The sequence below is a fragment of the Nannobrachium achirus genome (assembly GCF_963921795.1).
Source record: "Nannobrachium achirus genome assembly, chromosome: 20".
Taxonomy (NCBI): Eukaryota; Metazoa; Chordata; class Actinopteri; order Myctophiformes; family Myctophidae; genus Nannobrachium; species Nannobrachium achirus.
In genome coordinates this window covers 20,692,539-20,703,740 of record NC_137827.1, presented here as the reverse complement: position 1 = coordinate 20,703,740, position 11,202 = coordinate 20,692,539, and the positions used below count along the sequence as shown (strand labels likewise).

The 11,202-nt window shown below is 44.5% G+C and overlaps 1 protein-coding gene across 1 annotated transcript in view; it reads right to left on the bottom strand.

Annotated features, from left to right (window-relative positions):
- tgfb3 (transforming growth factor, beta 3) overlaps positions 1–11,202 on the bottom strand; it is a 27,701-nt gene continuing 16,499 nt past the window's right edge. Inside the window, exons 3-7 of the mRNA XM_080751307.1 lie at positions 10,354–10,483; positions 9,238–9,345; positions 4,982–5,135; positions 3,351–3,504; positions 1–1,427 (exon numbers count right to left, since the gene is read on the bottom strand). Coding sequence (XP_080607433.1) covers positions 1,269–1,427; positions 3,351–3,504; positions 4,982–5,135; positions 9,238–9,345; positions 10,354–10,483 — 705 coding nt within the window. The 3' untranslated portion in view covers positions 1–1,268. The remainder of the gene's footprint in view (positions 1,428–3,350; positions 3,505–4,981; positions 5,136–9,237; positions 9,346–10,353; positions 10,484–11,202) is intronic.

The following is an 11,202-nucleotide window of genomic DNA, read 5'->3' as shown; positions in this document are numbered from 1 at the left end:
GCTTCGTTTTTCAGAAACAAAACACATCCCAGGAGACACCGTCCTGTTCCATTATAGAGGTAAGCATACAGTAACCATGAAAATACTATTTTGAATAAAGGTTGTTTTCCAGCATGTTTTCTTTGTTCTTTCTTTCTTTTCCTAAAATAGTTCTCTTTTTTTAAAATCCAACAGCATTTTCTTCCTAGATTAACAGTGTTAGGGAGCTGTGGAGTGCACAGCGGCTTTGTTTCCAGCGTAGACGATCCTATATTTTGTCCTGTGCGTCCTATAGCCATGCATTGTTGGGTCGAGGGGCGTTTGTTCAGCTCGAACCCCTTGGACACTTTCACAACCACACATCATTTATATCGTCACTGTCGGGCAGAAACCTTGTATCTCCAAGTTTCGAATGTGTACGTGTTTTTCACTATTTAGTTCATTCTTTTTAAACAATAAAAATGAACGGTTTTGGACATGCAAGGTTTCCACCTGACAACGACGATATACCGCGGTACGGTGGTGTCGTGCGCCGAAAATAGCCTAATATCTACAAGCTCACTCGGCTATTTTCGGCACAGAACGCCGGCGTACGACAGAAGCGTACGTTCAGTCTGCATTATCAGCCACTTTCCCCCCCCGTTTCGACTGCAAATCATCTGTATGTCCTCGGAATATGCAGTGGTCATAGCAAGAACCTTTATCTCGTGTTCCTCTTGTTCGTAAAAAAAAAAAAAAACAACAACAAAACAAAAACACTGTCTTTTGAATGCCCATGTCATATGGCGAACGTACAGGCACTTCAAAAAAGCCGAAACACTGCGGAACCGAAACAAAACAAAAAAAACACTTATTCAAAAAAGGCCACTGTCGACGGTTGTCCCCAAAAAAGAACAAGTTCTGCTGATTTTTGAGAGCGTCGTTTTAATAAAGTGGTGAGTTCGCAGGGGGTCCACACACGTCACTGTTCCCGCACGGAACGCAAGTAAGTAGTGTGGCGGGGCCTCCCCCCATCCCCTCCGCCTCCCGTCCGCAGGGTTATGTGTGCATGAGAGAGAGAGAGAGAGACAGCGCACGTGCATGGTTGAGGCGGGGCGGGCGGGCAGGGGCGGGCGGGGGCGACAGAGGTGGATAGAGGTATACTCGCAGAGAGGATGGTGTGGGGTGGGGGACCCCACCTCTCCCCCTGCCCCGCCCTGAGTAGTGCTTGGGGGAGGGGAGGAGGTGTCCCCAGGTTCTCTCTCGCTGCCCGGGGGGTGCCGGGGCGGGGGTGCCGGGGCCCTCCCTGTCTAGCTGCACTTGCAGGACTTGACGATCATGTTGGAGAGCTGCTCCACCTTGGGCGTGCGGCCCACGTAGTACAGGATGGTCAGGGGCTCCAGGTCCTGGGGGACGCAGCAGGGCGAGGCGGACGCCTCGGGGTTCAGGGTGTTGTACAGGCTCAGCAGCTGCAGGAGGAGGGAAACCCACGAGAGAGAGAGAGCTCAGCGAGGGTGTGAGCAGGCACGTGCACACATCAGTGTTGTTTTTGACAGCAATGTTTTTTTTGTTTTAGTCATAGTCTTTTCTTTTGAATAAAATGTCATTTAGTTTTAGTCATAATTTAGTCACCTGAAAAGTTTTAGTTTTAGTCTAATTTTAGTCGACTAAATATCATAAGAATTTAGGCGACTAAATTTACAGTTGATTTAGTCAACTGAAATGTATTTTGGCAGGCCTTGATGGTATTGTAATGACCGGTTTTACACTTAGTTTTGTGCTGAAAATAGCTGATCTACAAGCTCACAATGCGTCGCATCGTGACACATTGTGAGCTTGTAGGTCGGCTATTTTCAAAAGCCTGAATTGTATCTGAGGCTGAAGAGGTTAATGTATGTTTTGTAATAATATTCAAAATCCACAAAGTAACTAGCAACTAAAGTTTTCAAATATTGTAGTGGAGTAAAAAGTACAATATTTGCTTCTGAGATGTAGTAGAGTAAAAGTATTGGAAATCTGAAAAATGGAAGAAAGAACCTGTGTTCCCAATGGATCCAAAGTATTCATTTACTCACAGGCTCTTTCAATACTTTTCATTGGTTCAATATTTATAAAAAACAGCATCGCTTTCACTTTCATAATGTTTGTAAAATAGCTGATCTATAAGCTCAGCTACAGTATTTGTGTGGGGCACTCTTGTACAACGTAGTAGGGCATTTAAAAACGAAACAAACATACAACATTTTAATATTACATATTAATATACTGTATGGCGCGTTTGCACTTGCATGGTACCGGCTCAATTTTGCTTGTGTTTGGTGCCACGAAAATGTGTTTTACACAGCAGACAGTGTCCCCTCAAAGTAGCTGTCAGAGTTACGTCCAAAGCTCAGTGTAGGACAGTGGTTCCCAAACTGGGGGTCCCTAAATTATTTGTGGTGGGGGGATCCCCAGTTCAAATATGACTATTTTGGGGGTCACGATCTGAAAGGTTTCAAACCCTTGGTGTAGGAGAGTGCTAAAGAACAATGGCAACTTCAATCTCTATTTCACCTCTGCAGTCCAACAAAACATTTTAGGTGAGAAGTAAGCCATGCAGTTGCTCAATATTGATTCATTTCACATTTACAATTGCTAGTTTAATAGTTTGTTAATAGTATTTGGGAGCATGGCGTGCAATGCACAGTTGGTGAGTCTGAATCAGAATTAGTTTTGTCACATCACTGGTTTACAGGTGTAAATCAGCAGGAGGAATGACATTTTGTGCAAGCTCCATCATTTAGTTGTTTTCCAGGACAGATACTGTATATATCAAAGATATCTACATACAGTACATGCTGACATAAGGTGCAAAAGAGTGGCACTGGCAAACACCTCGGGTTGCCACTCTTGTGCCACTTGTCTGTCGCGACGCAATGATGCTAGTGACGATTCACTAATTGGTGATGGCTCGCTTGGAACCTTAAGAGAGGTGACGCCAAGTACCAGGTATTAGGTACAAATGTTTGCCAAAGCAAAAAGTAAAGTAGAGCCAAGATGAGTTGAGCAGGTACTATGCACAGAGAACGCACCATATACAGTATATTGTCGTCGGGTGGAAACCTTGTATCTCCAAGTTTCAAATTTGTTCCTTCTTTTGCAAAGTAAAGCCCTGCTTCATCATACAAGGCCGTTGCACAAACATAGTGAGCAGATCTACAAGCACACAACGCCACACAACGCCTCGCAGTGCGAGGCGTTGTGTGCTTGTAGATCGTCTGTTTTCACTAGTTTAGTTCATTTTTTAAATGATAAATACAAAACGAACGGTCTTGGACATAAAAGGTTTCCACCCGACAACGACGATATGAGTGTATCAATTCATGATTTGATTCTGCAGTTTTGTTCCTCACCGAACTGTGGGTGGTGTCTGCACTGCGGAGGTAAGGACAGGGACCCGAGCAGAAGTTGGCATAATAACCTTTAGGCTCATGGATCCACCTCCAGCCCAAGTGCTGGCGGAAGTCGATGTATAGCGGCCGCACGCAGCAGTTCTCCTCGTAATTCCTGCAGACAGAGAAGAAGAGGGGAGTAAGAGAAGAGGCCATTTTTTTCACAGAGTTGTGTACGTTCTGCTCCATACGCTTTTGACGCCAAAGCCTGAAAAAGCTCAGAAATTCCACTGTTAGGTGTGCCCTTATTTTCCCTCTTGGAGTCAGCCCAGGTGTCTTAGAGCTGCCTGTCAGCCTGATGTGGAGAATCCAGAGCGGAGGAGACAACGTGTAAGAGAGGAGGTAGTGTCTCCCAGCACCACTGGGACAGATCTCAACTTGTATCGTGTTGCTTGTGCCTCTGCCATGCTTGATTACCGTATATATATATTTACTGTATACATGTATTTTGCATGTAGAGCCATTACCAGGTGTGGGAAAATAACCATACCAAAAGTAGTACTCTACTGTTGCAAAAAAGTTGATTATTTCTACTTTCAAGTAGATTTAGTATTCCCTCAAATACCTGGAACGCGCCCGAGTCGCGTTAGATTTTAACCACTTTAACCATTATTTTAGGCTTTAACTTTAGAAAAATAGCAGATATACAAGTCTTTGAATATCTTTGACGCGACTTCTAAATCCTTCTTCTAAATCATGCTGTTCTCAAACTTTTTCCATGTGAAGGACCCCCAAAATTACAGGTATTTGGCCACGGACACCCATCTCAAAATATGTTGTTCCAGGGACCCCCCCAGAAGCAAATATTTGAGTTACAAATGTTCGCTTTTAAATAGATATTATTCAAAAACTTGCAAAAGAAATCATGATTTTTCAAAAATAGCAGATAAATGGGTTAATCTAAATGGTTGATGTGTTTGTGTGTCATGTTGCGGAAGCTCAAACAACCTTGTTCAGAATAGAAACGATGTCGCTTTATCGCCGGCACCACATAATATTTGCCTTCTGTGTGAATGTACTCAAACGACTGTTTGAAAATGTATTTTTTTTGGGCCAATTAACCACTTACTGTACACTATATCATTCATAGACCAGGATACCCTAGAGGTCTTTCCGTGGCCTACTCCTTTTTTCCCCTCTACACCAAATCTCCTTGTAGACAGCCGATCTACAAGCTCATAGTGCGTTGTAGGGACACAAGTCTTGGACCGCACGATATTAGCAAAACATGCAAAATGCGATAACTTAGAATATTGATATGATATGACATGCCTCACAATGACAATTAATATATACCACCAACTTAGCAATATACTTAGTTTCTTCTCACTGCTCCGCTTAAAACAAAAACATCCATAATACCTGGATTGTTGAAATGAATAAAAAACCTAAAAAAATAACCATATGTGTTATGCAGGATGTGAATACAGGGCATTTAACTACACCATTTATTGCATGTGTTTATTACACGTGTTTATATTGAGACGACGATACATTTTCGCCATATGGTGCAGCCCTAGTAATACCCTTATAATTAGACAATGAATGACACAATATATTACATGTTCCACAGCCATAGATGGTTTTCTTACGAGAAGCAGTAATTGGTGTCGAGCGCCCGCTTGCGGCGGCGTGAGGAGGACTGGGCGTCTAGCCGGTGGGGGGGGATCATCATTAGGATGAGATGAGGGTACAGCTGCTCCTTCTGTTTCTTCATGCGACTCTCCTCATAGTCCCCCTCCATACCTGCACAGAGAAGTCGGTTAAAGCTAAATCTGGGCCTTATTTCAATCACTAAAACAGGGGTCTTCAACGATTTCAGGCCAAGGACCCCTTAGTTGAGAGAGAGAGATGAAGCAGGGACCCCCACAACCTGTTCATAAATTCCATATTGTTTCATCCAGCACGATCATCAGTCTATTTTGGATTCATGTCAATTCGTGTTTTCAGATATTTAACCACTTGAAGCGTCAATACTTAATAAAACTTAACCTTTCACTCTGTACTTAGTCTGCTCTTTTTCCCCTCTACGCCAGAGCTCTTTGCCAAAAGCTCACAATGCCTCACACTGCATGCGAGGCGTTGTGAGCTTGTAGATCTGCTATTTTTTGGCTAAAGTTCTCCGAATATGGACGCTAGGGTTCAAGTGGTTAATATGAAAAAGGAGATTTAGAGGACCCCCTGTAGTAACTCTGAGGACCCCCTAGGGGTACCGGACCCCCTGTTGAAGACTCCTGGACTAATAGGTTATCTCATGGAGACTTGAGTTCAATAATATTTGTAGTTTTTTTTGTCAATAAAGACAATAAATTGATTATAGTAAACTTAACCTGATGGTTTCCCCATCCAGGGCCATGTATTTGGGTCTCCATCCAGAATCAATGGGGGTAAATTTACTATAATCAAGTCTCCATGGCATGATTAATACAAAAAAAGTCATTTGGGGGGTGAAAATTATTTAATTTACTTCTTTCTATTGTTTTAGAGATTCTTATTTCAGTGGTCGGGGGCATGCATACACATGGCTAAATATGTAATTTTACACAGAATAAGCCCATTCCCAAGATACAACGCAACCTTTCATGGTTGGATGTGACTTATGGTCAGAGATGGGCAGTATTTGAAATACATGTATTTGAAATACGTATTTGAAATACTTTTTTGTATTTTGTAATTTGTATTTGGCTGCGATGTAAAAAATTGGATGTCATTTGTATCAAAATACTTTCAAGTCTAGTATTTTCTGTATTTGAAATACAAAATACTTTTTAACGTAATTCTATTCTCAAATGGACACATTTTAAACATTCACAAAGGTTTAAACTGTTGCTAGTGGTTTGTGTGTGTGTGTGATACTGCCATAGCACTTGACTTTGATTTGCTTCAAATGTAACGTGCATTATGATTACAATTTCGATTGACTTGCGCGCAAGTACTGCGTTCATCTGCGTATGTATGTATGTAGGTTGGTAGGTAGGTACCGTAGGTAGCTGTGTGTGTTTAAGCACGTAGCACAATAAGGGACCAGCATTTCTGGCAATGTCATCATTAACAGCCAATGAGGGACCAGCATTCCTGGTGATGTCAGTGGTGATATCACTGGCATCGCCAGTGGTGATGCCAGTGGTGAGCGCACCTCATGGCACGCTCTGCTGGCGCACAAGCAGGCCATACATGGCCTACTTGTGCACAAGGCGCAAGTTGGCACCTCGACAGAGTGCAGTTTTAGTTATTATAAGGCTGGCAGAGCGGTTTTGCACTCTATGAAGTACTGGCGCAGCGGCACCTCTGCATTCAGTCTCATGCCATAGTTCCTTTTTAGTGGGTTCCAGACGATACGCGGTCACCGCCTCCTGGTAATTAATTTTCAATGAGAGGCGGGCGGCTATTTCTGCCGCGCAGCGACGTTTTGAGGTGGCGAGCGGGCGCAGTCCCGTGAAAATCCCTGCGAGCGTGCTCGTTTGTGCATGCGTACATGGGCAGTGAGAGATGGATTGCGTTCATCTTTGTGAAATACAGTGTGGCGTCTCACCGCGGTGCGGTAACCGCTGACCCAAGCGGCAGCCATAGCGGTGACCGCGTATCGTGTGGAAAGCACTTCTGGCCTGAGCTCTCACACACTGGCACACAGTGGTAAACATTTAGGCTGCCTGCTCAAGACAAACACCATAGTATGGTCAATTTAAGTACCTTCCACACGATACGCAGCTGCCGCTTGGGTCAGCGGTTACCGCACTGCGGTGAGACACAAACACACTCGCTCAGTGAGTAAACGCCACGCAGTATTTCACAAAGATGAACACAATCTCTCACCGCCCGCATATGCATGCACAAGCGAGCATGCTCGCGGGGATTTCACGGGACCGCGCCCGCTCGCCTCGCCGCCCCAAAACTTCTCCGCCAAAATAGCCTCCCGCCTCCCATTGAAAATGAATTACTAGGAGGCGGTGACCGTGTATTGTCTGGAAGGCACTTTATTCTTCGAAATTCGGACGGGCAATTAATTTAATATTTGGCAGTCAATCTATAAAATTACTAATCATTACATCAATTTTTATAAAAAGTATTTATGTATTTTCAAAATACAAAATACGTATTTGAATCTTAAATACATTTCTCTGGCCTGTATTTATATTTTGTATTTTGATAAATTTTTTGACCCAGTATTTGTATTTTGTATCAAAATACTTTTCAATGTATTTTCGCCCATCTCTGCTTATGGTGGCTAGAAGTGTTACTGTAAATAGCAATAAAGATATTGCTAGCTTATTGTGTCTAAAAAGACATATTTAGCCACTTGTACGCATGCCCCCATGCGTACGCATGCCCCACATTTTAGCACGGTAAACGCGATAAAACAATAGAACGAAGCAAATGAAAACATTTTAACACTCACTTTTTCTTTTCTCTAGTTACAATCTAAAAAATGAACCCTTGTTGTAAAAAAAACAAAGTTGTCCTTTAAGTCTCTTCTTCAGGAGAGGGAAACAATGGACATAAAACGTACAGATTGTACCTTTTAAACATGGAGACTACAGTCAGCTTCATGCTAATGTTTCTTTGTGTTGGGTGAGAGAGCTAACTGTATGGCGGAAAGGAAGGAAGCACGAGCTCGAGAATGAACCCTCATTGGCTCTTGATGGGATGTTATTATTATTACATCTTAATTTGGGCAGTAAAAAGACGGTCTCCGGGCTTCAATCACCTCCCGACTGTCAGGGCTGTGCTCCCCTCACTCTCCCCGCTCTTCCATCCTCCCCCCTGGGCTCGTGTCTGCTCATCCAATCTGCCCCTGATAGCTAAAGCAGCGGAGATCTCCAGAGAGCCGCCGCCGGTGGATATGGACGCCCCTCTTTAATTCGGGGCCAAGCGTCTGCGCGCCGTGGCAGCACATTCCTTGCGGCCGAGCCCAGTCGGGGGAACGTTCCCAGGACCAGAGGACCCGCCGGGGGCCCGTATGCTAAGTGACATACCAGACCCATTGTATTCCCATGGTCTGTGTCTCTCTCGCCTCGCTCCTCAGAAATGGAAGCCATTATCTTCCTAAAAATGGCCCTCGACTGGAGTATCAAACGCCCGGGGGCGCATGTTCACTGGATAGCACTTCAGACGACAGAACTTTTTCCCCTTTCGTACCGAGCTCTTAATAAGGGCAGCGACGGACGAGGTGGCTGTGCCATGAGAGTTCGCAGAGAGAGAGCCAACGGGTGATGGGAACGTCTTGGAGGATCCCTTCTTCGCATTAGTTATGCGAGACCCCGCCTCCCGCCGCGGCACCAAGGTTGTGTTGTTTCGCTGCCGGGGGGGGGGGGGGGGGGGGGGGGAGTGGGACTGAGTTACTAGGGCCCAAGGTGGAGGGGCCTTCATTATTTTACACTTTAGCTATTGAAAAGTCGTGAAAATGTGTGCAAATCTTTGAATATATGTATTTTTTTAAGCAAACATTTGTAACAAATTTTGGTTCTGGGGGGGGGGGGGGGTCCCTGGAACTAAATATTTTGAGATGGGGGTCCGTGGACAAATACATATCATTTTGGGGGTCCTTCACATGAAAAGGTTTGAGCACCACTGGCATAGAAACATTGGTTTTTCAAAAAACCTTAGAAGGATTTGAAATATTCAAACGTTCACGATTTTTCCAAAATAGCAGATCTACAAGCTCGCAGCACGGCACTCCACTCGGTGCCGTGCTGTGAGCTTGTATATCCGCTATTTTTCAATAGTTAAAGCACAAAATGGTGCGTTCCCAGTCTAAATGGGTTAAACCACCTCCCCCTATGAAGAACATTCATTGTAACCCAGGGCCCAGAATTTGGTGCGACAACCCTGGTCTCGCGGCCAAACTCACCTTTGAACTTCACCTCGAGCACTTCGTTGACGCTCTCGATGATGTCACCGTTGGGACTGAAGGTGTGACAGGGACAGTGGACACTGATCTCCAAGCCCAGGTTGGTCTCTGGGGAGAAACAACCACACGGGGACGTGAGGAGGGAGGTGGTCAGGCAGATGCTTTGTTTATTTGTATTGATGATCCTGTTACAGGGGTCTTCAACGTTTTCAGGCCAAGGACCCCTTAGTTGAGAGAGAGATGAAGCAGGGACCCCCCACAATCTTTTCATGGATAAAGTTTCATTGTTTGTTTCAACAGTGTATTTTGGATTCATGTTAATGTTTTCAGATATTTAACCACTTGAACGGTCAATAATTAATAAACTTGACCTTTCACTGTACTTGGTCTGCTCTTTTCCCCCCTCCAAAGCTCTTTGCCGAAAATAGCTCACAACAAGCTCACAACACCTCGTGCTGCGAGGCGTTGTGAGCTTGTAGATCGGCTATTTTTGGCTAAAGTTCTCAGAATATGGACGCTAGGGTTCAAGTGGTTAATATAAAAAAGGGGGAAAAAACAAGTTCCTATCACACAAAGATTTGGAGGACCCCCTGCAGTCCTCCAAATCTTTGAGTGATTGAAAGTTTTTTTCTCTTTTTTTATATTTGACCACTGGAACCCTAGTGTCCATATTCTGAGAACTTTAGCCAAAAATAGCAGATCTACAAGCTCACAACGCCTTGCGCTGCAAGGCGTTGTGAGCTTGTAGATCGGCTATTTTTGGCAAGGCGTTGTGAGCTTGTAGATCGGCTATTTTTGGCAAAGAGGTTTGGTGTAGAGAGGAAAAAGAGCAGACTATGTATAGAATGAAAGGTAAAATGTATGAAATATTGATAGTTCAAGCGGTTAAATATCTGAAAACACAAATTGACATGAATCCAAAATACACTGACGATTGTGCCGTCAGATGATGAAACTATATGGTATCTATGGGTTGTGGGGGGTCCCTGCTTCATCTCTCTCTCAACTAAGGGGTCTCCGGCCTGAAAACGTTGAAGACCCCTGTTGTAGATTGTCCGTTATCGATGCCACGAGACTTAGATCGGGTGTGAGAAGGTCTGACGCGGGGCCACTCACGTCTGTACATGAGCCACTCCCTGACGGTCTCGGTCACGTCGAAGGACACCCACTCGTGCGTTCCCTTGGTCAGGACGTTTTTCCCCCCGATGTAGCGCTGTTTAGCTATGTGGTCATCCTTCTGGAGGATCTGCAAGGAGAGGTGAAAGTCTTATACTCTCGTTGCATATGGTCTCTAGCTTTCTCTCCACTTCTCACTCATATTACACACACACACACACACACACACACACACACACACACACACACACACACACACACACACACACACACACACACGCACACACACACACACACACACACGCACACACACACACACACGCACACACAACCAGACGGCAATTCCAGCCAGCGCTGTCTGAGCCAGACTCTCCAGGATGCCCTGGGCCAAATGTCTTCTCCTCATGGAAAAAGTGACTCCTTGTGTTGATATCCCCATTTTGCAAGTTAATGCCTGTACGTTTACCCTTCTGCCAATGCGAACCTGGCCGTCCCTTTCCATCGGCAACTTCACGTTTTGACTTCGACGGTGTCTCCAAAAACCTTTTTTCAGGTTGATAGAGTGTCACGTGTATCGAGAAAGCAGACGCACTGTATTTTTAGATTTCGAGCATCGATCGTTCGTGTCGTAACGCTATTATGGTTGTTTGTGTCAGTAGGTTCTCAAAGTGGATTCCAGGGACTCTGTGGGTTCCTTTATGGGGGGTCTAAATTGACCCATACAAGTCTGTAACTCTGATAGTGTACAAATGGAACCAAATTTGGTTCCATTTGTACACTGTCAGAGTTAAAGGCCCAGTTCACCTCTGGGACAACCAGATGTTATTTTATTGTTGTTTGGGACACGAT